Here is a 24673-nt window from a genome sequence, read left to right on the forward strand (position 1 = left end):
ACAAAATACACAAATATTCCATTTCTTACTCATTGTGTGCACAATAATTGTACCAACTCATGAATGCCTTATCACCATGATAAATAATGATAAATCTATTTTCATCGCCTGCTGTTACAATGCAAACAAATCAAAGATTCAAATTACGCGCGTTAAATTCTAACCTGCTTAGTTACATGTGTTTTCATTGAAAACTTTTCAAGTGTTTACTTTTGCGTTTATTCACTTTGAAACAATTTAAAGCTTAAAGTTGTCTTTAACTATAGTGATTTAAAATGAATTTGTTACCAAAAAGTAGTAAAGAGTTTGGACAAAAGGATTATTGGGATAGTTTCTTCAAGAAACGAGGTAATCAAGCATTTGAATGGTATGGTGAATATCCAGAACTGTGTAACCAACTTCACAAATATATCAAGCCAAAAGACCATGTTCTTGTGGTTGGCTGTGGTAACTCAGTACTAGGAAATGATCTTTATGATGTAGGCTATAAGTAATACTTTATTCTCACCTATCTCACCTATCAAAAAACTAATGCTTAGTTTATAGGAATATTACAAGTATTGATATATCTAATGTCGCAATCAGGCAAATGAACAATTTGAATGAGAAAAGAAGGCCTGAGATGAAATTCCTTCAAATGGATGCTACCAACATGTCATTTCCTGATAACTCTTTTACTGCAATAATTGACAAAGGTACACTTGATGCCCTCATGCCTGACAATTTAGAAGATACTTTACAGACAATTAATAAGTATTTTTCTGAAATGATAAGAGTTTTAAAAACTGGTGGTAGATATATTTGCATTTCCCTTCTACAAGAACAAATTCTAAACATTCTAGTAAATTATTTTCCAAGTCATAATTGCATGTTTAGAATTGTTAGATGTTTTGAGGCTGAGAAAAATGCTGCAGATGCTGGTGAGAGTCCAATGCCAGTTTTTGTGATAATTTGCACCAAATTTTTATCATTACCAAGTAAGATTCTAGAATTGAGTTTGGCTGGTAATGATAAAATGCAGAGAATTGCACAGGAGGAGGATTTAATTAAACAAATCTCATCTGCACAACAAGCTGCATTTGTTTGTTCTGGTTTAAAGAACAGTAACATATCGGATGACAATATATCATTTGATATGTTTTTACCTAATGATGATAAGCCTAGATACACTGTTTTTGTCACTGATATACCACCAAATAGGAAAAATATGCAATATGCTGCATTTATTGTTCCTCAGGGCAGAGAAACTGAATGGATGTTTTCAACAATTGATGGCAGGAAGGAATTAGCTTCAATGTCAAAATGTAACCGATTAGCAGTAGTCATTATGCACCGAAATCAGGTGTATGAAAGTTTGGATGCGGTCAAAGTAGAACTTGAAGATTGCGTGAGAAACTTGGCGCCAGCAACGATTGGAACTGATAAAGTAATATTTTTTCGAGATTAACTTGCTTCTATGTGGTAACATGGATATTAATTTTAGATATTGTTTTTATCATTGGGTGCTGATGTCGGCGAGCGGATACTACGTTTCGAAGGTACCTCGAAATTCTCGGGAAATTACGTTGTGGAGGACGTGACTATTGATGACGATAAATTTAGAAGATTGTTTTACTTATCGTCGCAATCAGTGATTCAATCGGAAGCTAAACTGAAACGAAGTATTTATTTAATATCTAGCCAAATATTATGAAAATCAATTAATGTTATTAGGTAAATCAAGAAGCGGAAATGAAAAAGAAACTATTGATGTAACATATTTAAATTGCGAGCATCACATTTACATTAGCCGCGCAGTAGCAATGTCAATCAAGGATAAAAGTGCAGGCAAATGTTTAATCATTGGTTTGGGTGGAGGAGGTCTTTGTTCATTTCTACGCAAATACCTGCAGCAGTTGGACATAACTGCAGTGGATATCGATGCGGACATGCTCAAAATCGCGGTTGATTGGTTCGACTTATCGCTGGGCGACAAGATGCACGTAGAAATCAAGGACGGAATACAATACCTAGCCGAAAATGGTAGCGTCACACAAACTATACATTATTAAATACTGTTTTCAATGTCATTTATGTTATTTAGGAACAAAATATGATAACATTGTATTCGACGTTGACAGCAAAGACCAAACTATTGGTATGAGTTGTCCGCCCAAAGAATTCCTCGAAGATAAAGTAATTAGCGACGTGGTGCGTTCGCTTACATCAAATGGTCTCTTCATTGTAAATATCGTACTGCGAGACAACAAACTGCGCCCAGGGGTTGTAAAATCACTCCAGAAACATTTTAAACTTGTTGTTTCCTATAAATTGGAACATGATTTAAATGAAATATTTCTATGTTTCAATTATGATGTAGCGATAGAGAAGATCAGGGAACAATTTAGTGCTTCAGGTAAGGAGATTAACCAGTTTTTCAAAAAACATAAAAATACCAAGTTAATCAATAATATTATTGGGGATTCTTTAATACTCTCACATTAAACGCATTTTGTTTGAAGGATAAAACGGAAAATTAATGTACACTTTTTCAATCGTGAAATAAATATATGAGAACTCTACTAATTTTAGCATACATACATTAAAAACTAAATCAGAACGAAAACTGCGCAATTCTAAAACCATTAGTGCACTTACAATTAACAGATCCAGGTTACAAAGTATAGTCATAGTTAGCTAATAATATCTAAATTCAACACCGCAAGATCGACACATGGCCAGGACCATACACAATTTTACTACAACAGGAATTTGTGTTGCAAATTTTGAAAATCACAAATAACACGTGTTTAAACAACGTTAATCCTGTATAACTTATCAAACATTATTACAAAATAACCGACAATCTAATTGTCCACTTCTTTTGCTTTTTTCGTCATTCACCTACATTCAGAAATAATTTAAATTAATTATCACAGTTTACATTTAGGAATATAACAGATTAGAACACAAAAGACAAGTTACAACTGACAGAACTTTTAATGCATGCGTCAAGCAAAATACTCAACGATAATTACTATTCAGACTTTGTCTTTTCTCATCTTTCATTTTTGGAAAATGTTTGAATGCCCAGATGACTAGTTCCACTCAGTTTAAATTTAATTCAACGCGTCGATAAAAATCTATATAAATAAATATTCAAATACTATCCATAACCTATTGTTTCATTTAAGTGTTTAAAGTTTCCAGCCATCTGAACGTCCGCACAATGCCGCACGCAGTAAAACGTGTAAACAGATCTCAAAATACCTTTCTGAATATCTTTTTCAGCGTACCTTTTTTCTCCTTCTTCTGACTGTTTTCTAAATTTAAGCTAATGTTACCCGCTGACGGCGTGGGACTCGACTGCCGCTTTGTCTCATCCACGCTGGCGGATTTCTTATGGCCCTTTTCGATTAACTCAAAAAATCCGTTCTTCGGTTTCCGAGTTTCCACCGCTTTAAGAAACGCAGGCGAGGATATTTTTCGAACCGGTAAAAGCACTGCTCTACCATTACTACTAATTCCTGCAGCCTTATCTTTTTCCTGCAACGGTTTTGGAAGCGGCATATCTTGCAACGGGTTATTATCGCTCTCTTCCAGAACAATCGGCGCCTCATCCAGACCACTAAGATTTGCGTTCCAGTTATGCGGAACTTGAGCCGGTGCGGATTCCTGGCGCAACCATGTTGGAATGGTTGGAATAGTTGGATTAAACTCCGGCGTAATTGCCTTGTATTGGTGCTCTTCACCCAAAGTTGTAATGGAATTCGAGCGTTGCAAGCCCTTCTTGCGTTTGCGTTTTCTTTCACGTGTACGTTTACGCAACTCGGCGTCATCGAGAAGAAGATGTTCATATGTACCGGAAATTTTCAACGCTTCCTCGCTAGGTCTGCGTTGTTTCTTGGCGGGCGTGTGATGATTTACTACATCGATGGACTTCCGACGGTGTATTTCAACCAAGGAGCTAGCGGAGGCAAAATGTTTATGATCGTGTCGTCGACAAAATGTAAAAATCCCAATCGTAGTGACTAAAATGAGTACAAGCCAATGTAGTGGATTGAAAGAATTATCACGTTCCGCCACCAATGCCTCGATGCTTTGCGTCAGTTGACCAATTTTTGCTTCTAACCGATCGATGCGGTCATCTTTACCTTTCCTTTCTTCATCGAGCGTGGTAATAGTCTTCTCTAGCAAGCGTTGCATTTCTTCCACCTGTTTCTTGTATCGCCTGCTCAACTCTTCCAAATATTGACTTGATAAGGACATATTTCTTTCTAGCGTTTTAATGCGGTTTGACAAACGCAGAAAGACGGATTCCTTTGGTGGTGCTGGAGTTGCACTGTTCGCAGGAGCGTTGTTATTGTCATAGTCGGACATTAAATGTTCCAAATCTAAGTTTTCGTTACTTTCGGTCGCGGCTTCTTCATCAACGCTGGGTTCTGAACTAACTTCAGTTATTGGTTCTTCAGTAGTCACCTCTTTATGATCTTCTTTATGAACATTTTCTTCGAGCGTCTGTGTAGGTTTTACATTCACATGTTCTCCAGGGACCAGAATCATCATGAGTCGTAAATTGTGTCATTTCAATAACTTCCTCTGATGTCAACGTTTTTGTTGGATTTATTTTTGTGGCATCTGCATCTGCATTAACGACCTCATTGACTGTTGTGACAGTGTGAGGAGGTGCGGGCACCTCAGCTGCAATTGTCTCTTCATTCTTAACTGTAGTCGGCATCTCGCTTTTCACCACAGTCTCAGGTTGATCTAACTTAACGCTGATATTGCTTTCAATTGCTACTTCCTTATCAGTCATATTCATCTGATTGCTTACGTTGAGTACTACTTTATTCTCAAGAATGGCCATCGTGTTGCAGAGCGCTGCTAAATACGGAGTTGAAAAGAACGCTTCCACATAAGACGTAATTGCCGTGGAACAGTTCAAAGCACATTTATTTTGAAATTCAAATCCGAATTGCACGCACACAGAAGTATTATAAATGGTGCGTTTGATAAGTTTGATGGACAACAAAGTCTGCAGTTGATGCGCGCGACAGCTTAGCATTTCAAATACTTGCCCGAATAATACATCACTGCAGTTGTCACAGACCACGATATGACTCGGAGTTGTGCATGTACTAATCAATGGTGAGTAACGCTTTTCATCATGCGTGTTCTCTTGTAAGTTACTGTCTGAACTCGAGTTCCCTTTGGTGCCTAATACTTCCGCAGCTTTTTTCACGATAGAAATAACAGCGTCAGTTGCTGAAGAGAATAGATTTTTTGGCCCTGGTCGCTTTTCTGAATCCAACGTATCATCATCGTCTTCCTCTTCAGTGTGTTGTTGATCTTCTTTCTCTAAAACTTCAAACTCTGATGTGCCATACACACGAAATAAAGAAATCGGACAAAAATGTTCCGAACCATGATGCGAATGCATTTCGACTTTAATGTATTTTCCAAACAAGTGTGGATGCAAATCAAAGCTTTGAATATCTCTTTCATCTTTGGCGGTGAACTGTCCGACATTTGACCACTCTCGACTTGGAAATCTGTCACTGACCGAAACGCTGAAGTCCTTCGGCGACGAGGAAAACAATTCAAAATTGGCTAAATCAATTTTCTTCGCTTGTATGGCCTCGCACAGCTCTACAATAAACCATATCCGACTTGTGCACGTGTTCAGTTTGTACTCGTCCCTCGACGGACTTAAAACGGAACCAGCGGAAATTGCTTCGGGATTAGCAGCGACAATTTTCGCACCGCAGTCAGGTGATGCATAGTTTTTCGAGCGAACTTTGTTGTTATTGCCAGTTTTTCCATTCACATGATGTGGCGATGAGGAATTAACTTCCTCTCGTTTCTTTTCAGCCTCCTCAAGTTGCTTCTGTGTCCACTCCGAAAACGATGGAATCTCTTCAGTCAGATTCTCTTTTGGTTCAATTTTTGGCACTTCTAGGAGCGGTTTTGTTTCTTGCGTCGGCTGTTCCTGAACTTCAGGGATGTCCTCTATCGTTATGTTCTCCTTGAGGGTTTCCTTTTTGTCCTCCCGAGTGACATTATTGGTGAGCACAGTCTCATGTTCAACTTGACTAGATTGTTCGGCCCGTTGTTGTAAATCAGCCGATGCGGAATCGACCAGCGTTACTACAATTTGACCAGCATCACTGATTCTACAACAAAACAATTTTACATTAAATATTTATACGTTATTACATATTAAGATATAAATTGTTTGTTTGAATTGATAATTAGCAGTGAATACGCAGGCGGAAGTTACATTGAAGATATGTAAACAAATATGTAAGTACAGTCATAACGTGCGTAATGCACGCAACCGTTAACAACCGTTTAGTAAATCCGCTGAGGTCAATAATTAAACTACTAAATTGTGCCTTTTTAAGTGCAGATTAACAGATTGATAATAATCAACCACACATAATACAATTTCATTGGGAAATATAATTATTAAATTATTAAGAGCAAAAAAATTTAAATGATGGAAAATTTTTGTAAATTCGCATATTTATGCCGTGAAATATTTTCGAAGTAAATAAGTTTCAAAAACAGATTGTTATAAAATTCAACTTTACACGAATATCTGCGCGATGTTGTTTTGTGAGTTTTGGCGTATGTATAAATAGTACGCATAATTACAGACCTTCAAAATTGACGGCACAACTGCACTTTCTTAACATCCGCCGTCATTCTGTGATAAAATCCAGTCACAAGAGCTTTGAATTACATGCAATTGTTTTAATTGTCGACCTAAATCTGCTCGCATAACGCGCGTTGTACATAAAATGGATTCAGTTTTATTTTTGGTCCTTCAACAGTCAAGAATTAAAATAAAATAAATGAAACAGTAATACCATGTAACATGCATGTAATGTAACACCAAATTTATATAGTAAATCATTATTTTTTCCAAAGGCATTCCAATTATTTATTTGTATTCGGCAATTTATTTTTATGATAAAATTATTTTGCTGCAACGTGCCGTAATACTGTTTGATTGTTTTCGTGTCAGTGAAAAATGAGCTATGCGCCGAACACGTTACAATTTGCGGACTATATTCCGAATATTCTTCCATTTGGAAAAGACAGAAATTATTGTGTTTCGCATCTTTAGCAAGTGTATATTTTCATTAAATTTAATTAAATATAATGCAATATAAGAGAAAATGAGTCAAGTCGAACAGATTTTATTTGCATGGCCATTTGAAATTTCCACACCTCTTTGTGATTTTTGCCTATTGAAGTAAGATCTTCTTTAACGTTTTACTCTGTGGAGGATAATGTTAGGTTTGCTGCTGGCAATGTATATCATTTCGAAATCCCTAAACTTTGAACAAAATGCTACTTTTTAACACATTGCAATTTCTCTGGTAAATACAACCTTAAATTTGTTTCACATTTAAATATGAACCTATTTCTTTATTACAGAGAATTGTTGTTACGCTATAAAATGTTTTGAATACAAGAAGGATCCGCCTAAAAATACCCAAACACCCTGTTTACTTATACAAAAAAAGGGTGGCGCATCCACAATATCCGTATTATACCAATACAAATTATCAATTTTGCAAAATAATATTTCTATTCATATTAATACATAATACATAAATGAATTGCATATTTCGCTCTTGTTCATACATATAATTCGATATCTTAGTTATGAGCCCGCTTGTGAACTACCATTATTCCCATTTTCCATTATTTAAATGGAAAACAGAATACTTAATTTGGTCATTGTATTATACCATATTTTTTTAATACCAATTGTGCTTATAAATAAAATAGTAATGGACCAAATATTCGAATATTACATTTTTACTTGCATCAAGTAAGTGCGCCACTACTATGAGATAAAATCGTTTTATATTTAGAAAATACGTTCGCGGAGGTTATTTAACAGTTCATTGATATTCGAATGTCATTTCAGTTAGGACCTCAACGCAAAAAGCACAAAACCCAAGTTTAAGCAGATGCAACAAATAGGCTGGGAAATATATAAAACGCAATATGACGCACGGCCATTTTTTATCTGCGATTTTGTTTATTTGTCAAATAATTTATCACTCTCTTGCGTAATTACTCCTATTAAACTGTCTAATGATAAGATTTAAAAAAGTCGCATATATTATTATCATGGAATAAAAACTGAAAAGAATGTTGCCAAATTTGCTGCATAAATAATTGGATGCATAAATACTCAACAATTATAATGATAAGGACTTAAAAAATTCTCATAGATCTTAAGTCCTAGGAAACAAAATTAAAATAACCTAAGCAAAATTCAATTATAGATAGAAGAAAATGTATAAAATATTGACGAATAATTTTAAAAAGTACCCATTTACAAATAAATCAAATGCTCTCAAGTTGTTGCTCTCGGGTTTACGCACAATCGTAGAAAAAGAAAACACTGATATGTGATATGTTGATATGTTAATCCCTGTGGTAAACACAATTAACCGGTACAATTAATATACGCACGACGTCGATGAAAATAAACATCTTACCTTGAACCAACAACAAGCAGCGCGACGAACAACAGAAATACATCTACGCACAAGTGCATGTCTCCTTGTTATTTCCGTTCTCAAAGCATGCTAGGTATATCGAGTCGATGAAAACTACTAAATAAAGATCGAAGAGACTGGTAGAACGAAGCCGGTAGAATTACCGAATAGTCATTTAAGGTTGTTATCAAGTTATTTGCTTTATCAGCGCAAATTAAACGGTCGGTAAAATATTAATCGCGACATTTTTAAGCGCCTATTTGGCCATTAATTAAGTCGTACAACCCATACGAATAGCACATTTTTACACGAATTGCTTCCCGATTGGTCGGCTACGCACAACATTAAACAATCAATTGTCTTCCAGCGCAGTTAAACCGTTAATTAAAACTATACAAAGTGCTTGTTTAAGGTCCGAACATAACCGTTGTTAACCCCTTCGCGTAATTTCCGCCACTCACTTGCACTACGATAAGCTAGCAACTAACTGATAACACAAGTCGATCGTCGAGCGCAAATGATTTCGGTGCATGGTCGAAATAAATTTTGTTTTCGATGTATTGATCCCGCCACTGGCCACCACACTCAAATATCAATAGGCGACCTTGTAAACTTCATTTAGCATAATATATTATAATTAACTGGCTTTGACAACAATCGATCGAGTGCAGGAAATGTGGAACTATCAAGATCAATGCTTTTTTTTAAATTATGTTTGTATCAACAAGTTGCGCGAATGGCGCTTAACGACAGCGACATCAACAAACATGCAATATCGCTTCAAATTGAGCATGCAGCAATATTAAACATTTCATCATTATTATATTATAAGGCACAACTAATCCACTAGTCTTATTATTTTTGTTTATTCTGGGCTTATTGTAAGTTCAACCAGTCAGCGCGACATTGAATATGATACCGGGAATAAATTAAATTAGATTTAAAATATTTCAATTCCCATGGTAAAATTTATCTATTGGTGGGAAAATGTAAGTAATAAGTTAAATTTGAATGCAAGCGTTTGAAACTTTCTTTGATTTTGTTTAACATTCACTGGAATTTCCAATGACACTCATTGAGATATTTCATCTTCGCGCATGAAAGTTTGCCAGACTTTTATAAATATCCAACTTTCGTCAATGCTATGGTAAATTTACGATTATTACGCTCATCACTATCACGATTTCACCCACTCATGCTACTTTTACGCATTATTTTTCATTCAACTGATTAAAGCGGAAATAATAACTCGTATTTTAAAATCTCTCAATTGGATTACAATTCAATTACAATGATTGTAATTGTGTCAGTTAATCAGAAATGACACAGTAATTCTAGAAATGAAAATAATTTGCATGTTATCTACCTTTGTATCTCAAGCAAATGACTAAACAGACAAAAAGATACAGGTATGCTAAATTTAAAGAATGTTTGCCGCCTATTCAAACAACTTCAGTAACCGGCTCTATTTTTTGTCATTGTTAAACAAAAAAATCTTACAACAAACATGTCTTAAAGTGATTATTATATAACCAAACGCACGAAATAGACTAAACACATTAACACCACACATGTTTTCCCGCCTATGCATAATTTGCCCACATACATTATTTTCAATTAATTAACATTGAGCAACCATGTAAAAAATGATAACACTAACACATGTTCTCTTGTGATGTAAAATAAATAAAATAGAAACAAATTTTCCAGAACATAAACTGCAATATTGTGCAAGATATACTTAAAAATAATATGCATGAGCCAAATAATTTTAATAGTTTGTTGAAAATATTTATAACTTACTCATTAGGAATTCCAGCATTCTGTGATGCAACCTCAGCAAAACCAAATTCAGATGGTGCTGCAAAGGTTTCACCATCTTGAGGTTCTTCAACAAAACTTGACTGCACCACATCCTCACTTTTCAACTCTGTTTTACCGACTATTTTATCATCACCGCCACTGGTTGTTGATGTTGATGGTGATGCTGCAGTGCTGGGAACGCTAGTTTTCTCCGGCACGGAATAATTTGCAGATAAATTCTGCTGTATTGTTGCAGGCGCGTCTTTTGTAACAACATCTTCAGTTTGTGTGAAGGTTGCGCACAAAATAAACAATCTGAAAGAATTGAACAGCATTAAAACAAACAATTTATTGCAGTACAGCTGTAATTATCGGGGTTGTAACGGTTACAAGTTTCCAACCGTTATTTCGGCAAATATTAGGGTACTCGAGGGGTGTTTATGAAGGGATATGGGTCGTTTGCGCCGAAGTAAATACTCACAGCGTCCAAAATAACCGGCTGTAGAAATACGTAAAAGTGCGTCCGATACCAATCTTCATTATCGTCTCGATGTTAAACGCGCAAATATCATTTTCGTGCGATGAGATGCGTGCTGACTTCACGTTTGTCTTGCAACCACTCGCATGCACTAACGACTGCTAGCAACTGTGAAAAACTGACGTGTACTTGTCAATGTCAGTACTATGTATGTTGTCAACACATGCGTACATCCGTGCAATACATACATTGTACCCGAATGACTATGACGAATGCCGAGTAGCGCATACGAGTAGCATACGCTGGTATGACTGTGAATTATTACTCGTGGAATTTTACTAGAGGGAGGTGCATGTTTCGAGCAATACTACGTGGAAATGTTTCGTACATTAGGTACAAATTGTAATTGCAATGTAGGCAGCCCAAATCACATTGTAGCGTAAATCAGTAAGACACTGATCTGGGAACGCATAAATATTTGATTATTTTGTACATATTTACTTAAAGGTATTAATCTCTGATATACTATCACATGCAAGGGCCGTTATAAACGAGTTTAGCGGCAATTTTCTAACTGTCTTAACTGTGTGCGATGTAGGCATTTTCGAATGCAAAAACGCATGCGCCAACATTTAACCGCGCTTTTTAACAGTTTCTTGGCATAATTCATTTATTTCATATTCCTTATAATGCTTGGGGTACGATACCTTATTTGTTTTCTTATTTGTTTACATACATTTGCCTGCAATCCGAACGTAACAAATTGCACGAGTGAGTGCACATTTGCACATGCTCCATTTGTGTGTTATGCATATATTTGAAGTTATACCTGATTCAATATTATAAAAACAGTCATCAACTATACAGAACAGCAAAAGCAAGAATTTGCAAGAATTCACAGGCATGGTATGCAAAATATAAATATCACAACAACCCGTTTCAAAGAGTCTATATTAGGTCTTACTGTCAATGGAAGTATTGGTATCCACACTGAGAATGCGAATTGTCGGATAAATACAGCAATTTTGCAAATTATGTGGGTGCTACGCCAAATATAAATGCACAGATGCTTAGTAATGTGTAGATGTTAATTTTGAATTTTCGACTACAGGAAATTCCGATTTCGATAACTGCATGGGTGGGTTTGTCTTCAAGAAAGTTCTCACCAAATATACATGTGCGACATGCTCACAAGGGTTAACTGGTGGAAAAGTCTTCACATGTTTATTTCATCACTGAGATTCTCTGAATAAAATGACGCAGATTGCAGAATAGACATACCTAGAGTTTTTTCGGAAAGAAGGAAATTTTAAATTATCCTTACTTCCTTACTAATATTATAAATGCGTATGTCCTGAAGTTTATCGTGCTTTCACGCAAAAACTACTTAACAGATCATCATGAAAATTTGTACACATATTCTTAGTGGTCCCCGATAGGTTATAGGCTACTTTTTATTTCATAAAAATAATTATTTTTTTAAATAAAATAAAGAAATTGTTTAGTCACTAACATCTCTGCATCTGGTTATTTGACTACTTTAACGCCATCTAGCATTCCAGCAATGAAGCTCACACATAAGTCAACATCAAATCCGTACACATATTCTTAGTGGTCCCCGATGGTCCCGGAATGGTTATAGGCTACTTTTTTATTTAATAAAAAAAAATGGTTGTTTGTAAAGTAAGTTTACGATCGAGTTGTTTACGTGATAACGTCTTATTGGTGATATAATTTTTTTTGTTGCAATTGTTGTAACACTTCACTTGCACTTCACATTTTGTTTCACTGTTAAATATTCAACGAAAACTTAACCGCACGAGAAAATCTCCATTCGTTTGTATGCCGCTAGAGTGAGAGAGACGGAAGATCGGTCCACTCACTCGAACACTATGCCTGCCTCCGCTCGTTATTAATAAAATTGATAACTATAATGATCATTATAACATATTGAACTGCATAATCTATGCTATTACTGAATCGTGTGTTGATCTTTATTCTAAACTTAAGTGAACATTGTTCATCAAAGACTCAGGGGAAGGCAACCATCGACAAAAAAGGCATTAATGGTAAGGCATCAACAAATGCTTGCAGTGTTGAAGTTTCAGCAGGGCATAGTCACTATGCCCTAATGAGACGATGGCCTTGTTCGCTGATGCCATGAAGACGAAGAGATGGATTGGATAGATTTGCAATTACAATCCCATCTTTCACCTATAAAAGCTTTCCCCTGTATATATAAATTTGGTGAATGAAAGTAATATATTTTTAGTAAAATTTCCCAACCCCTTGCATTAATATAATCATAATAAAAAGAATTCAAATATTTGTCATATTTTCGTAGTCACTGTCTCCTAGCGTTTGAGTCCGGCAATGCTTTGTGAGTTGCCCTGTTTTTGACATGTACACAACGTAAGCTTCTTTCTGTATGTGGCTGTAAACGATTGTTGAGGTTACAGCACCTTAATCTACCGGGAAGTTTACATTTTCTATTTATGTGTTTATAGATATTTACAAGTAAATACATAACAACTTTATCATGGAGAAATTGTTTTCTCTTCCTTATCTCGTTCTCGAATGCCCGAATATCAAGATCAAGAAACCATCATGGGTGCACCAACCTTCTCCCAAAACAATGTTTGCAATAGTTCTTGTATCTTACTTTTTAGTAACTGGAGGTGAGTTTAACTTATATTATAAAACATTAAACATACTTAATGATCATTTCCATTAGGAATAATCTATGATGTAATTGTTGAGCCACCAAGTGTTGGATCCACAACTGATGAGCATGGTCACTCGAGGCCTGTAAGTTTACATTTTCTTCAAATTTAGTACTTTATATTTTAATACATGTTGTTAATGTATGTTAATATAATTAACAGGTTGCATTTATGCCATATCGAGTAAATGGCCAATACATAATGGAAGGATTGGCCTCAAGTTTTAACTTCTCAATGGATTCATTATAAAATTTGAAAATGCCCAAGTCCATTCAACATAATTTAAGATGTTTCAAATTGAAGAAAAAACGTCTTCGTTTGTGTACAGCTTCGTGAAGTAATACATTTTGTTTGTTAAAATCTGCCAAACCCCAAAACTTCTTAAAAATATTCTTTCTTTCTTCTTCATTATAATTTTTTGTGCACGCATTCCGACAACCACAATCTTTGTTTTCGAAATTTTTTTCATGAACAATTCTTCCGGTTTAACTGCAATATCTTTTTCCTGAATTCCGTTTTATCTTTCGCACTTTTTGGATATATGGTGCATCAATCTTTTCTCCATTGTTATTTGAATCTTCATCCTCTGACGAGGAATATTGTTTTATAACTCTTTTTCTTATTCGCTTTTTTTTTAATTAGGTATTAATTACTATTTCTTTTTCACTATCTGAACTAAGTGGTCTTCTTCGGTTCTTCCTCATGGGTGCAATAATTTCTATAATTTGATAGTAAATTTTAAGTTTTATATTAATTAAACGTACAGGTTAATTAACTAACGCAATTGTCCCAAAAATGAGGTGGACTTGTAAATACTAATTAATTGAAATTACCTTCATCGCTGCTTTCCAACATTATCAATAGTAAATACCTTGATGTAACTATAAATGGAGTTAGGCCACTTTCAAACCACACGGGTCAGTTATTCAATTAATTCGGAAAACCTATGTGTAAAAATGTACCGTATTTTCTCTGAATATAAGCAATCTGAAGTGCGTCACTGATAAATAACATGAAGTTGTACATGTAACCATGGTAACCGGCAAAAATTGAAAAACGGAGTTAGGTCACTTTCAAAATAAACGGCTCATATAATAAATTAAACTAGAGAAAATTTCCTATAATTTATGTAAGTACCTTTTTCTTGTAAAATTAATAGTTTTAGCGTACGGGCGCCGCAAAATCTACTTCAACATTAATTTTTGCCAAAAGTCACACCACACCACCATGAGGTAGAGTACGTGGCACGTTTGTTTTTTATCTTGGTATCCCCAGTAGGCCTAAACCACACGCACTATTCCAAAATTTAATGGATTGTCTTCCGATACGCTCTTCGCGATAGACCAAGTGTTCTGCGTTAATTATCTTCAGGACCGATCGAAATATCACAGGTAAAAATTTCTTCCATACTATCCGTGATGGGATTATCGTTTTCAATGCAATCTTGGTTCTCGAGTTCATCGTACGTGTGCTCAAAACGGTAATCGTTTCTTCCTTTTCATCGCTATCTTGTGATGGAACTTGCAAATTATCACAGGTACCACTGCAATTTGTTCAGATACCGGAGCACTTCATTCCAGTCTTTCTGCAGCTGCAGGCTTTCTGACATCCTTTTTGCATTTGCAAGATATGGGGCTGGGGGCTCAAGTGTGGTGACAGGAATTAGCCCATTCTTGTTTCTTTTCCATCCCCATTGTTCTGCATTTAGTTCATTCCCATACTACTACTTAACTTGGTGATAAGTTCTCAACGAATGTTGTCGGACTGCGGCTTCAGTTGGTGGTAGCGATGCAATATTAAATTTATTTTTGTATGCTGATTTTGTGAAGCTGGCATATCTATAGATGTTTGAAGACATATTTTGCATAGTTTTCACATCACTGTAACTGTATAATTTAAGAAGGAAGAATTCGCCAGCTGTAGCAATGATCTCTGTACCAGCCTTTGGGTTTTGTTTTGAATACCTGGATAACTTCGTTTAAATCTGGATTTTTGCGGAGTACATTAATACATTTTAATTTTCCTTGATGAAAGAGTGCAGATGTTGTGTCACAGCCACAAAAAGCGTCTAAGAATAATATGTGATCTGCCGCTGTTTGATCGATCATGATTTTGGTTGAATAGATTTGTTGCAAAATTTTTCCTTTTTCTGGTTTTAGCAAATATATGTTTGAATACATTGATAGTGCCGTTAAAGAATAAGAAGATCTACATCTTCGCCGATAACATGCATATTTGTGATACTGTGCATTGGCTGCGACCAAATCATAAACACGCTCGAGGCATTCAACAATCGCTCTACCCCAATCATCATTACGTGCTCTAGAACGTTCTGAAATAGTGTTTTTCATCGATAATTTATGTACGCTATACACAATATTTCGATCATTCAAATTCGTCCGTTTTATTTCGCTATAAATTCTGCTGTTATTTCAGCAGCGTACAAAAAACAATGATCTTTAAATGAGAATGTTAGGCACGTGGATCGCAGTTGTGGTTGAAAAGTCGTGACAACACTTCCTTTTTTAAACTCAATGATTAGTTTCTCATTATTATATCGTTTCCGTCATATCTCGCGAACAACTACCGATCCCAATCCCTTTACCCTTATTATCCTTTCTTTTAATGCTTGACATACAAAAGGTCTCCAATCCTTTTTCTTTCACTTCAATCACTTCACTATTTTGCAATGGAGTTTTACAAATAAAACAATTTACGTTATCAACCATGGCATCAAAACTGCAAACAACACGACTATTCAGAAAAATAAATATCAAATAATGACTCAATGAAGAAATAATAAAACAAAAGTAAACTCGGCCGGCGAAACTTTCAAACAAGCGAGGGGGAGCAGAAGCACCCTCAAATCATAGCAAGCAAAAATAGCAGTCATGATGACCTGAAAATGAGTTTTTGGCCAAAATTAATGTTGAAGTAGATTTTGTGGCGCCCGTACGCAAAAACTATTAATTTTACAAGAAAAAGGTACTTACATAAATTATAGGAAATTTTCTCTAGTTTAATTTATTATATAGATATGTTTATCGGAAAATGAGTCGGAAAGGAGATATGGTCAAAAAACGGTTTTTTGACACCATTTTTCCAAGATGGTGGCTCGAGCGAACAAGATACGATCTATATGAATACCAATTTTCAACAATCCCGCACTATTTTCCAAGCAACCACATTTTTTAGCACCAAATGACTGTACTTGTTTTCTTATTTGTTTACATACATTTGCCTGCAATCCGAACGTAACAAATTGCACGAGTGAGTGCACATTTGCACATGCTCCATTTGTGTGTTATGCATATATTTGAAGTTATACCTGATTCAATATTATAAAAACAGTCATCAACTATACAGAACAGCAAAAGCAAGAATTTGCAAGAATTCACAGGCATGGTATGCAAAATATAAATCTCACAACAACCCGTTTCAAAGAGTCTATATTAGGTCTTACTGTCAATGGAAGTATTGGTATCCACACTGAGAATGCGAATTGTCGGATAAATACAGCAATTTTGCAAATTATGTGGGTGCTACGCCAAATATAAATGCACAGATGCTTAGTAATGTGTAGATGTTAATTTTGAATTTTCGACTACAGGAAATTCCGATTTCGATAACTGCATGGGTGGGTTTGTCTTCAAGAAAGTTCTCACCAAATATACATGTGCGACATGCTCACAAGGGTTAACTGGTGGAAAAGTCTTCACATGTTTATTTTATCACTGAGATTCTCTGAGTTTTTAAATAAAATGACGCAGATTGCAGAATAGACATACCTAGAGTTTTTCGGAAAGAAGGAAATTTTAAATTATTATTAATAAAATTGATAACTATAATGATCATTATAACATATTGATCTGCAAAAGATAATCTATGCTATTACTGAATCGTTTGTTGATCTTTATTCTAAACTTAAGTGAACATTGTTCATCAAAGACTCAGGGAAGGCAACCATCGACAAAAAGGCATTAATGGTAAGGCATCAACAAATGCTTGCAGTGTTGAAGTTTCAGCAGGGCATAGTCACTATGCCCTAATGAGACGATGGCCTTGTTCGCTGATGCCATGAAGACGAAGAGATGGATTGGATAGATTTGCAATTACAATCCCATCTTTCACCTATAAAAGCTTTCCCCTGTATATATAAATTTGGTGAATGAAAGTAATATATTTTTAGTAAAATTTCCCAACCCCTTGCATTAATATAATCATAATAACGAATTCAAATATTTGTCTCATTTTCGTAGTTACTGTCTCTTAGTGTTCGAGTTCGGCATTTTTTTGTGAGTTACCCTGTTTTTGACATGTACACAACATAAGCTTATGTATGTGGCTGCAAATGATTGTTGAGGTTACAGCACCTTAATCTACCGGGTAGTTTACATTTTCTATTTATGTGTTTATAGATATTTACAAGTAAATACATAACAACGTTATCATGGAGAAATTGTGTTCTCTTCCTTATCTCGTTCTCGAATGCCCGAATATCAAGATCAAGAAACCATCATGGGTGCACCAACCTTCTCCCAAAACAATGTTTGCAATAGTTCTTGTATCTTACTTTTTAGTAACTGGAGGTGAGTTTAACTTATATTATAAAACATTAAACATACTTAATGATCATTTCCATTAGGAATAATCTATGATGTAATTGTTGAGCCACCAAGTGTTGGATCCACAACTGATGAGCATGGTCACTCGAGGCCTGTAAGTTTACATTTTCTTCAAATTTAGTACTTTATATTTTAATACATGTTGTTAATGTATGTTAATATAATTAACAGGTTGCATTTATGCCATATCGAGTAAATGGCCAATACATAATGGAAGGATTGGCATCAAGTTTTCTCTTCTCAATGGGTGGTTTGGGTTTTATTGTACTGGACCATATTCATTCACCACTCACACCAAAACTGAACAGATTAATGATCACTGCAGTAGGTTTTATTTGTGTATTGGTATCATTTTTCACAACATTTATATTTATGAGAATGAAGTTGCCTGGATATTTACAATCATAAACAGGCTTGTCATGTTATTTTAATATCAACTATTTGAGTATAAGTCTAATTATGGCTATACAATATAAAAAATGAGATTGTAACTTAACTAAATATCAAATATCACATATAAATAATATAATATAAAAAATTTCATACTGTAGAGGTCTTGAACACGTTTTATATGGGCAGTATTGTTGTTCTATGATTACAAACGAATGCGGAATGTGCTGTAAAGAAATACCATCAAATAAATATATGGCAATTACACTACTAAGATATTTGTATCATTGTGTGGTAGACACTACTAACATAACATTATTTGTTATGCATAATATGAGTGAGTATTCAAAATCATTGCTCAATAAATCAAAGTATTCACTGATTGGCCTTTGCACAACGGTGCAAAGATGTAATACATAAATGGTTATGTTTTGATTGCTCATTATACAATTATAGATAAAGAAAGATATAGAAAATTGATTACATATTCATCCTGTGTGTCAATCTCCTTGATTAAAAGATTAAAACAATCAACAACTACTAACCTTGAAAAATCCGACGACTTATCAATAATATGCTCAAACTCAGCAAATGATAAAGCTCCATCATCATCTAAATCAGCTTCTTCCAATACATTCCTGATAAGATGTTCCATTTCATTCTCACTTAATTTGTGAGTGTTTATGAGTCTGTCAATTACTTGCCTTAGATCATTTGCCCCTAACATATCATCCCCATCAAAATCTAAGCAAAGACATCATCAATAAAAAATATTAAAATAAGTAAATACGAACCAAAGATACGAAAAGCATGTTCTGCCTTCACTGCTTTTGGAGCAGACTCACTGAAAACTGACATCATATCCAGAAAGTCTTCAAATGTGCAGTCACCATCATTACTTGAGCTAAAAACTTTACAAATACGATCGCCAAACGGATTCACATTGAGCTCAGGGTATTGAAGCATTTTTTGCATTGGCAGTTTGGCATTTTTGTTGTGTCCCACTTTTTCTGGTGCAAGTGCCTTAAATTTTTGATGTGCACTATAATTTATTAAAATTGTTACTTTTATCTTAAGAGTATTTGTTACTACTTACTATAACACTTCCTTTTTTGTAAAGTAAGTTAAATCCTGAAAGAAATGCAATTATTATGTGATAAAGTTGATTCCTCATTCAACCTTACCTGGTAATCTTGTAATTCTTCATCAGTAAATTGGCTTTTACTTTGTCCCATTGTAAAATGTGAAATATTTAGTCAAAATTGGTCACATATATATAATCCTGTGTGTCCTTTGGGTGTTGTCCGTGTTGTTTTGCCGGTGACAACTGCGATGAAATGATCACAAACACGGCTGAGTTTCCAAAGCTGTAACTTTGGTTGCATAATAATTAAATGACCTTCAATAAATTAATTGCAATAATTATTTCATTGTCTGTATTAAATTACAAACAAAGGACGTCTGCGTATTTACAAATAAAACATTACCATTGTAACGCTATAATAAAAACAAAAACAAAACTATTTTAATTAAATTGTCATTGTATTGTTATAAGCTGTAATAAAAAGTAAAATTGTTCAATCCAAATTCAGCAGAAAATATTATTTGGCACTTGTAATTACCGTAAACTATTCGTCAAGATGGGCAATAATCATGGTAGACGCGACCCGGCCGAATGCGTAATGAAATCCCACGACAAGAAGCGCAAAAAGTTGCCATTTTATCTCTCCCTTTTAAGATACCAGAGATGCAACGTCTTTCATATGATTTATCTGCTTTGCAAGACATAAAGGTACCTTACATTTGGCTGGTCGGGGCGATGGGATGTGGACGGAATGTACAGGCGGAATCGATGCAACAAAATTACGGATTTGAAGTCATCAAAATCAGCAATCTCTTACGGGCAAACGCTACCAATGATACCGATCGCGGACGTGTTATCAAAGAAAACCTCGACTTGAAGAATGGCTACATCCCAAATGTGCGTTGATTTTTTAAATTAAAACAAATTAATACTAATTAAATTAATTTAGACTATAATTTTAGATCTTTTGAAAGAAGAGATGCTAGCAAAAGCTAAACAGACCAGCGGATTTATAATAAATGGATTTCCAATCAACCGCGAACAGGCCGACATGTTCGTGAAAGAGATTGGTCCGGTTGATGTCATTATTGTTTTCAAATGTTCCCATTCAGTTATGTTGGAGAGGTACGCACAAAAAATGCCACATCTAACAAAACAAGAAATTAAAGCCAAGTTACGGCAGTATACTTCACATGTAAAATCGTCTTTGCAAAAGTACGACACCAAAGTTGAGAAGGTAATATTTACTTGTGCCAAATATTTTATTGTAAAGTAATTAATTCTAATTTTAGTTTGACACAAGCAAAGAAACAGCTGATGAAATATTTCCACGAATTCAATCTGCAATGAATGTACGAATTTTTGGTGAAGCTGCCAAGAACATTTTAGAATGAAAAGCCAATATCAAAAGTTGTTAAAGTTGATTACAGCGTCCTTCAGCCTGTCAACATTCAGCGTCCTGGACATACTACATCCTCATCCGCCACGAATATAAATCACTAGTCTTCTAACAATTGAACCTGAAAGTGTATCCACTCTAAATTTGACCAAATATACATTGTAATGTGCTGTTACACAAAATTACTTTTATTGTTTTTATTGTTTTCGGTGTCGTTTTCGTGCTTACAAGAAAACCGTGTTAGGAAATTTTATAAAGTGAAAAATTGTCGTCGTTCCGACATTAATGCAGTTGGCAGAACGTCGGTTTCTTCTTTAAAGGAGTGTTCTATCTATGCGGGCGAAAAAAATGCGTTAGCTTTCAATTATAGCCCACCCGAAGCAGCAAAGAAGCGTAAAAAAGCAACTTATAACTGCCACGCATTGGGATGTCCTGAATTAAATAACTTTACAGCGCTTGTTAATGATACACTGTTTGATTATTACAGTTCGTATGGAAATGTTTCAGGTTTTTATCATATTCTGTACTGTTTACTAAATTAATAATTTTTTAAATTTAGTTTTAGAAAATGCAACTTGTATAAAATCCGTTGGAGTATTTCGTTTGATCCATACAAAACTAAACTATTCTGAAGCAGTTGAAAACTGTCAATCGATTTATAGTGATTTAGCGCATGTTCTCACGGAAACACGCACTACATCATTAGCAAAAATGTTGGCGTTTTTAACTGATTGGTATAAAGCAGCTTATATCGGACTTGATGACAGAAAAATAGAGGGACAATATGAGACACCACTAGGCGATCCTATAAATTGTTACAAGTACCGAGCCTGGAGCCCTGGACAACCAAGAAATGTAATTAAAAGCGACGATTGTGTTATTCTAGAAGATACGAAAACATGGAAAATTGTTAATTGTAAGCACCAAATGGCTTCCATATGCGAGTTGTATCCGACACCGCCGGACAAATACCGAAATAAATATTTAGACGCTGATTGTGAAGATTATGATGATTCCGGTAATTCTTTGCCATCTAATGGAATTAATATATTTATAATGAATTTTTAGGGGAAAGAGAAAGTTGTAAAGAATATAAAAGGAATAAGAAAAAGAAAGGAAAACGTCGAAACAGATGTTTAGATTAAACGACAAACTTCGTATCTTCTCATTTCTAAATGTTCTCTTAATTCAATTATTAACTGTATTTAATTAATTTTGCGTAATAAGATAAAATAAATATTAAATAGAATGAAATTATTTTGGGCAAATTTTGAATTTTAACAGTTTTGTGACATTTGCTCCTGTTCTTCTTCTATCATTACGTCTCACCAATTTTTCTTATAATCATTAGTATTTGAATGATGTACTAATACCAGATAAAGAAAAGCTAATACGATAAATTCGATGAAAACAATAGGTATATTTACACAATTAAAAAAGTTAAGTTAGTTTAACGTTTGTTGTTTTATTTTGATAATATAAGCAACCAACAAACCAAATTGATTCTTAAAGACGAATCTATATTTATTGTATTGTATTTATTGCAGAACAATTTTTGTACTTCATTGTAATTCGATTTACTTAATTATTGTTGATTTCTATTAAACTAACCATGACAGAATTTATTGCGCAACAGCAGCGGCAGCTTTCTGTACCAACGGATCTAAGTATTGTATTACCTCCGCAAATATATCATCCGGGTGACGTTCGGCATTAATCTAAAAAATAAATATAGAATAATGAAGAAAAAAAATGAATTACGAGTAACATCACATTGTAAGTACCTTTTTCAGTTTGGGTTCATAATGCTCTACAATTTCGTTGTTGAATGTATTGAAAGTAATCAAACGTTTTTTGATTGTTTCCTCGTTGTCATCAACACGACCAGAGCTAGCGGCTCGGCCAAGTAATCTCGACGTTAACGTGTCCTCGGAACAGTCAAAAAAGAGAACCACGTCAACTGCAGCAATAGTGCTTTCAAACTGGATGCCTTGGATCTTTTCTCGTGGGTAACCATCGATCAGAAAACCAGATGGTTTTTCAGCTTTTAACATTGCTTCGCGAAGCAGATCCAGGACGACTTCCATTGGTACCAAAGCGCCTTTTGCCATTGTGTCACTGAGATCTTTGCCGCGTGGGGAACCACTTGCTACCTGAAAATACATATTTTACTTGGCATCAAAAACTGAGTAAGAATTGGCAAAGTATTGCAGTATAGTTAAATATTAAACCTACCTCAGCGCGTAGGAGATCGCCAGAGGACAAATGAGTAAATCCATACTTTGCAACGATTTTATCACATTGGGTACCTTTTCCAGAGCCGGGACCACCAAGCACCCAGATAATTGGAACATTGAAAGTATTCTACAAAAAGCAATTATCTCAATTATTCTGATAAATATAATGCAATAAGAATTAAACAATAAACAATGTAATGCCATAGGCGTATTGCAAATTTACCTGCGCCATTGTGACCGATACTGAGAAACGCACGAGCACGACTAAATATAAAATAATAAAAATCGCGCGGACTTGTTCATCCAAGCCGAGCACTTATGCTACTGAATTTAGTTTCAATGCTAACACACATACAGGATGTTACGCCAGCAAATTATTAGCAAGAAAATTTACCAGCTGTACAACCAATTGTACAAGCGTGCGTTTGTGAGAGGAAATAGCTATTTAGCGAATAGAACATGTGCCCACAATAAACAAAGTGAGACTGACTTGGCACACGATCACGCGAATAAAATACTATGAGTTTTTTTTAAATCAAATATAAATATTACCTAATAGATAATATGATAAAATCAGAGATTAATTAGTTATCATTGATACCTTGATATGTAGATACCGCTTACCTTATCATTATGACACGCTGTACAACAACTTAGAGCCATAATTTTAAAGCTAATTAATGTATCATCGCGGAAGTTACCAAACCAAACTTAATTTCATTGACACACTAATTCGTTTTGCATAAATTTGACATTGCTGACACTAATTGTTCATTATTTGTCAATTATTTGGTAAACAAGTGGTTAAACCTCTAGAGTTATGTAAGCGCAACTGAACAAACAATGATTTAAAAAGTAACATGAATTGTTGTGAATCAATTGCCTTGAAGTTAAAAATTGAAAATGGGTGAAGTTCATGACTTTCTATTAATATAAGCTGTTGACCTATCTACGATTACTCAAGCGTTTTGCATCTGGCGTGGCGTGTGTTATAAGACGATTGCGATTTCAGAAATATAATTTTAGATTCTAAATATTCACCTCCTCCGTATCCATATTTAAAAATGTGTTCGCACGTCAGTCACTCGTCCTCCACGGTCTTTCAATTTCAACACCTCAAATGTCTCGAGTTGGAACGTGGCGCACGAGTCCTGTGTCCTGTGTGTTATCCGCTCGGGGGATGAAATGAAAGTGGTGTGCATGGCATTTCGTACTTGCACTAGTATACTACGCAAGATCGATATTTTCAATGCTGCATGGGGAAGGCTGCGTGACCCACATTTGTGAGAAAGGACCTGATGGTCGAACTGCTTTTAATAAACAATGATTGTTATAAATTAATTATGCTCATCGATGTTTCTTATTAGAGTAGAAAACAAAACTACAGACACGTATTTCTACTTTAGATATAAATAACATTTGTAATGTTG

At 34.9% G+C, this 24673-nt stretch overlaps 8 protein-coding genes across 12 annotated transcripts; 5 read left to right on the forward strand and 3 right to left on the reverse strand.

Moving 5' to 3' along the window:
* Positions 1-165: 165 nt before the first annotated feature.
* Positions 166-2561, forward strand: LOC135802456 (eEF1A lysine and N-terminal methyltransferase homolog). Of its 2 annotated transcripts, none has more exons than XM_065316049.1 (5): positions 166-490; positions 547-1426; positions 1484-1661; positions 1714-2022; positions 2084-2561. In XM_065316049.1, the coding sequence occupies exons 1-5, from the start codon at positions 276-278 to the stop codon at positions 2482-2484; spliced, it is 1983 nt and encodes a 660-aa protein (XP_065172121.1). In that variant the 5' UTR covers positions 166-275; the 3' UTR covers positions 2485-2561. The 2 variants fall into 2 exon arrangements, with proteins under 2 accessions (XP_065172121.1, XP_065172123.1); XM_065316051.1 differs by having other exon boundaries at positions 327-479.
* Positions 2438-11047, reverse strand: LOC135802467 (SUN domain-containing ossification factor). Its single transcript, XM_065316071.1, has 4 exons — positions 10789-11047; positions 10308-10622; positions 4534-6152; positions 2438-4487 (listed from the first exon to the last, which is right to left on the reverse strand). The coding sequence occupies exons 1-4, from the start codon at positions 10845-10847 to the stop codon at positions 3241-3243; spliced, it is 3240 nt and encodes a 1079-aa protein (XP_065172143.1). The 5' UTR covers positions 10848-11047; the 3' UTR covers positions 2438-3240.
* A 2156-nt stretch (positions 11048-13203) lies between these two features.
* Positions 13204-13757, forward strand: LOC135802480 (oligosaccharyltransferase complex subunit ostc-like). The gene is made up of 3 exons (XM_065316086.1): positions 13204-13463; positions 13520-13593; positions 13671-13757. The coding sequence occupies exons 1-3, from the start codon at positions 13325-13327 to the stop codon at positions 13755-13757; spliced, it is 300 nt and encodes a 99-aa protein (XP_065172158.1). The 5' UTR covers positions 13204-13324.
* A 4075-nt stretch (positions 13758-17832) lies between these two features.
* LOC135802466 (oligosaccharyltransferase complex subunit ostc-like) lies at positions 17833-18797 on the forward strand. The gene is made up of 3 exons (XM_065316070.1): positions 17833-18097; positions 18154-18227; positions 18305-18797. The coding sequence occupies exons 1-3, from the start codon at positions 17959-17961 to the stop codon at positions 18539-18541; spliced, it is 450 nt and encodes a 149-aa protein (XP_065172142.1). The 5' UTR covers positions 17833-17958; the 3' UTR covers positions 18542-18797.
* On the reverse strand, positions 18443-19892 carry LOC135802465 (calcium and integrin-binding protein 1-like). Its single transcript, XM_065316069.1, has 5 exons — positions 19708-19892; positions 19620-19654; positions 19318-19565; positions 19069-19267; positions 18443-18750 (listed from the first exon to the last, which is right to left on the reverse strand). The coding sequence occupies exons 1-5, from the start codon at positions 19756-19758 to the stop codon at positions 18729-18731; spliced, it is 555 nt and encodes a 184-aa protein (XP_065172141.1). The 5' UTR covers positions 19759-19892; the 3' UTR covers positions 18443-18728.
* Positions 19893-20007: 115 nt separating this feature from the next.
* Positions 20008-21191, forward strand: LOC135802462 (adenylate kinase isoenzyme 1-like). 2 transcript variants are annotated; one of them, XM_065316067.1, is made up of 4 exons: positions 20008-20202; positions 20262-20504; positions 20557-20844; positions 20900-21191. In XM_065316067.1, exons 1-4 carry the CDS (start codon positions 20164-20166, stop codon positions 20999-21001), a joined length of 672 nt encoding a protein of 223 aa, XP_065172139.1. In that variant the 5' UTR covers positions 20008-20163; the 3' UTR covers positions 21002-21191. The 2 variants fall into 2 exon arrangements, with proteins under 2 accessions (XP_065172139.1, XP_065172138.1); XM_065316066.1 differs by having other exon boundaries at positions 20011-20504.
* On the forward strand, positions 21170-22151 carry LOC135802461 (uncharacterized). Its single transcript, XM_065316065.1, has 3 exons — positions 21170-21513; positions 21566-22024; positions 22075-22151. Exons 1-3 carry the CDS (start codon positions 21171-21173, stop codon positions 22149-22151), a joined length of 879 nt encoding a protein of 292 aa, XP_065172137.1. The 5' UTR covers position 21170.
* Positions 22152-22509: 358 nt separating this feature from the next.
* Ak1 (Adenylate kinase 1) lies at positions 22510-24442 on the reverse strand. Of its 3 annotated transcripts, none has more exons than XM_065316083.1 (4): positions 24285-24442; positions 23238-23370; positions 22791-23155; positions 22510-22724 (listed from the first exon to the last, which is right to left on the reverse strand). In XM_065316083.1, the coding sequence occupies exons 1-4, from the start codon at positions 24297-24299 to the stop codon at positions 22629-22631; spliced, it is 609 nt and encodes a 202-aa protein (XP_065172155.1). In that variant the 5' UTR covers positions 24300-24442; the 3' UTR covers positions 22510-22628. The 3 variants fall into 3 exon arrangements, with proteins under 3 accessions (XP_065172155.1, XP_065172154.1, XP_065172156.1); XM_065316082.1 differs by lacking the exon at positions 24285-24442 and adding an exon at positions 23868-23985; XM_065316084.1 differs by lacking the exon at positions 24285-24442 and adding an exon at positions 23467-23693.
* Between the last annotated feature and the right edge of the window lie 231 nt (positions 24443-24673).

Source organism: Atheta coriaria, unplaced genomic scaffold (assembly GCF_025399875.1).
Source record: "Atheta coriaria isolate IRGN ID8LTWV9N9 unplaced genomic scaffold, Caltech_Dcor_3.1 hic_scaffold_25_pilon, whole genome shotgun sequence".
NCBI lineage: Eukaryota > Metazoa > Arthropoda > Insecta > Coleoptera > Staphylinidae > Dalotia > Dalotia coriaria.

Coding starts and splice junctions, on each gene's coding strand:
- LOC135802467 (XM_065316071.1), bottom strand. CDS start 10,847: ATGAAGATTGGTATCGGACGCACTTTTACGTATTTCTACAGCCGGTTA. Junction 6,153..10,307: donor AATGCTGGAATTCCTAATGA/GTAAGTTATAAA, acceptor GTTTTGTTGTAG/AATCAGTGATGCTGGTCAAA. Junction 4,488..4,533: donor TACGACTCATGATGATTCTG/GTCCCTGGAGAA, acceptor AGACGCTCGAAG/AAAATGTTCATAAAGAAGAT.
- Ak1 (XM_065316082.1), bottom strand. CDS start 23,906: ATGGCTCTAAGTTGTTGTACAGCGTGTCATAATGATAAG. Junction 23,156..23,237: donor TCTCCTACGCGCTGAGGTAG/GTTTAATATTTA, acceptor ATTTTCAGGTAG/CAAGTGGTTCCCCACGCGGC. Junction 22,725..22,790: donor ATGAACCCAAACTGAAAAAG/GTACTTACAATG, acceptor TTTATTTTTTAG/ATTAATGCCGAACGTCACCC.
- LOC135802466 (XM_065316070.1), top strand. CDS start 17,959: ATGGAGAAATTGTGTTCTCTTCCTTATCTCGTTCTCGAATGCCCGAAT. Junction 18,098..18,153: donor TTACTTTTTAGTAACTGGAG/GTGAGTTTAACT, acceptor CATTTCCATTAG/GAATAATCTATGATGTAATT. Junction 18,228..18,304: donor AGCATGGTCACTCGAGGCCT/GTAAGTTTACAT, acceptor TATAATTAACAG/GTTGCATTTATGCCATATCG.
- LOC135802465 (XM_065316069.1), bottom strand. CDS start 19,758: ATGGGACAAAGTAAAAGCCAATTTACTGATGAAGAATTACAAGATTAC. Junction 19,566..19,619: donor ACAAAAAAGGAAGTGTTATA/GTAAGTAGTAAC, acceptor AATAAATTATAG/TGCACATCAAAAATTTAAGG. Junction 18,751..19,068: donor AAGTCGTCGGATTTTTCAAG/GTTAGTAGTTGT, acceptor ATTTCTTTACAG/CACATTCCGCATTCGTTTGT.
- LOC135802480 (XM_065316086.1), top strand. CDS start 13,325: ATGGAGAAATTGTTTTCTCTTCCTTATCTCGTTCTCGAATGCCCGAAT. Junction 13,464..13,519: donor TTACTTTTTAGTAACTGGAG/GTGAGTTTAACT, acceptor CATTTCCATTAG/GAATAATCTATGATGTAATT. Junction 13,594..13,670: donor AGCATGGTCACTCGAGGCCT/GTAAGTTTACAT, acceptor TATAATTAACAG/GTTGCATTTATGCCATATCG.
- LOC135802456 (XM_065316049.1), top strand. CDS start 276: ATGAATTTGTTACCAAAAAGTAGTAAAGAGTTTGGACAAAAGGATTAT. Junction 1,427..1,483: donor CAACGATTGGAACTGATAAA/GTAATATTTTTT, acceptor TATTAATTTTAG/ATATTGTTTTTATCATTGGG. Junction 1,662..1,713: donor GGAAGCTAAACTGAAACGAA/GTATTTATTTAA, acceptor TAATGTTATTAG/GTAAATCAAGAAGCGGAAAT.
- LOC135802461 (XM_065316065.1), top strand. CDS start 21,171: ATGTGCTGTTACACAAAATTACTTTTATTGTTTTTATTGTTTTCGGTG. Junction 21,514..21,565: donor TTCGTATGGAAATGTTTCAG/GTTTTTATCATA, acceptor TTTTAAATTTAG/TTTTAGAAAATGCAACTTGT. Junction 22,025..22,074: donor TGAAGATTATGATGATTCCG/GTAATTCTTTGC, acceptor ATGAATTTTTAG/GGGAAAGAGAAAGTTGTAAA.
- LOC135802462 (XM_065316066.1), top strand. CDS start 20,199: ATGCGTAATGAAATCCCACGACAAGAAGCGCAAAAAGTTGCCATTTTA. Junction 20,505..20,556: donor AGAATGGCTACATCCCAAAT/GTGCGTTGATTT, acceptor AAATTAATTTAG/ACTATAATTTTAGATCTTTT. Junction 20,845..20,899: donor ACGACACCAAAGTTGAGAAG/GTAATATTTACT, acceptor TTCTAATTTTAG/TTTGACACAAGCAAAGAAAC.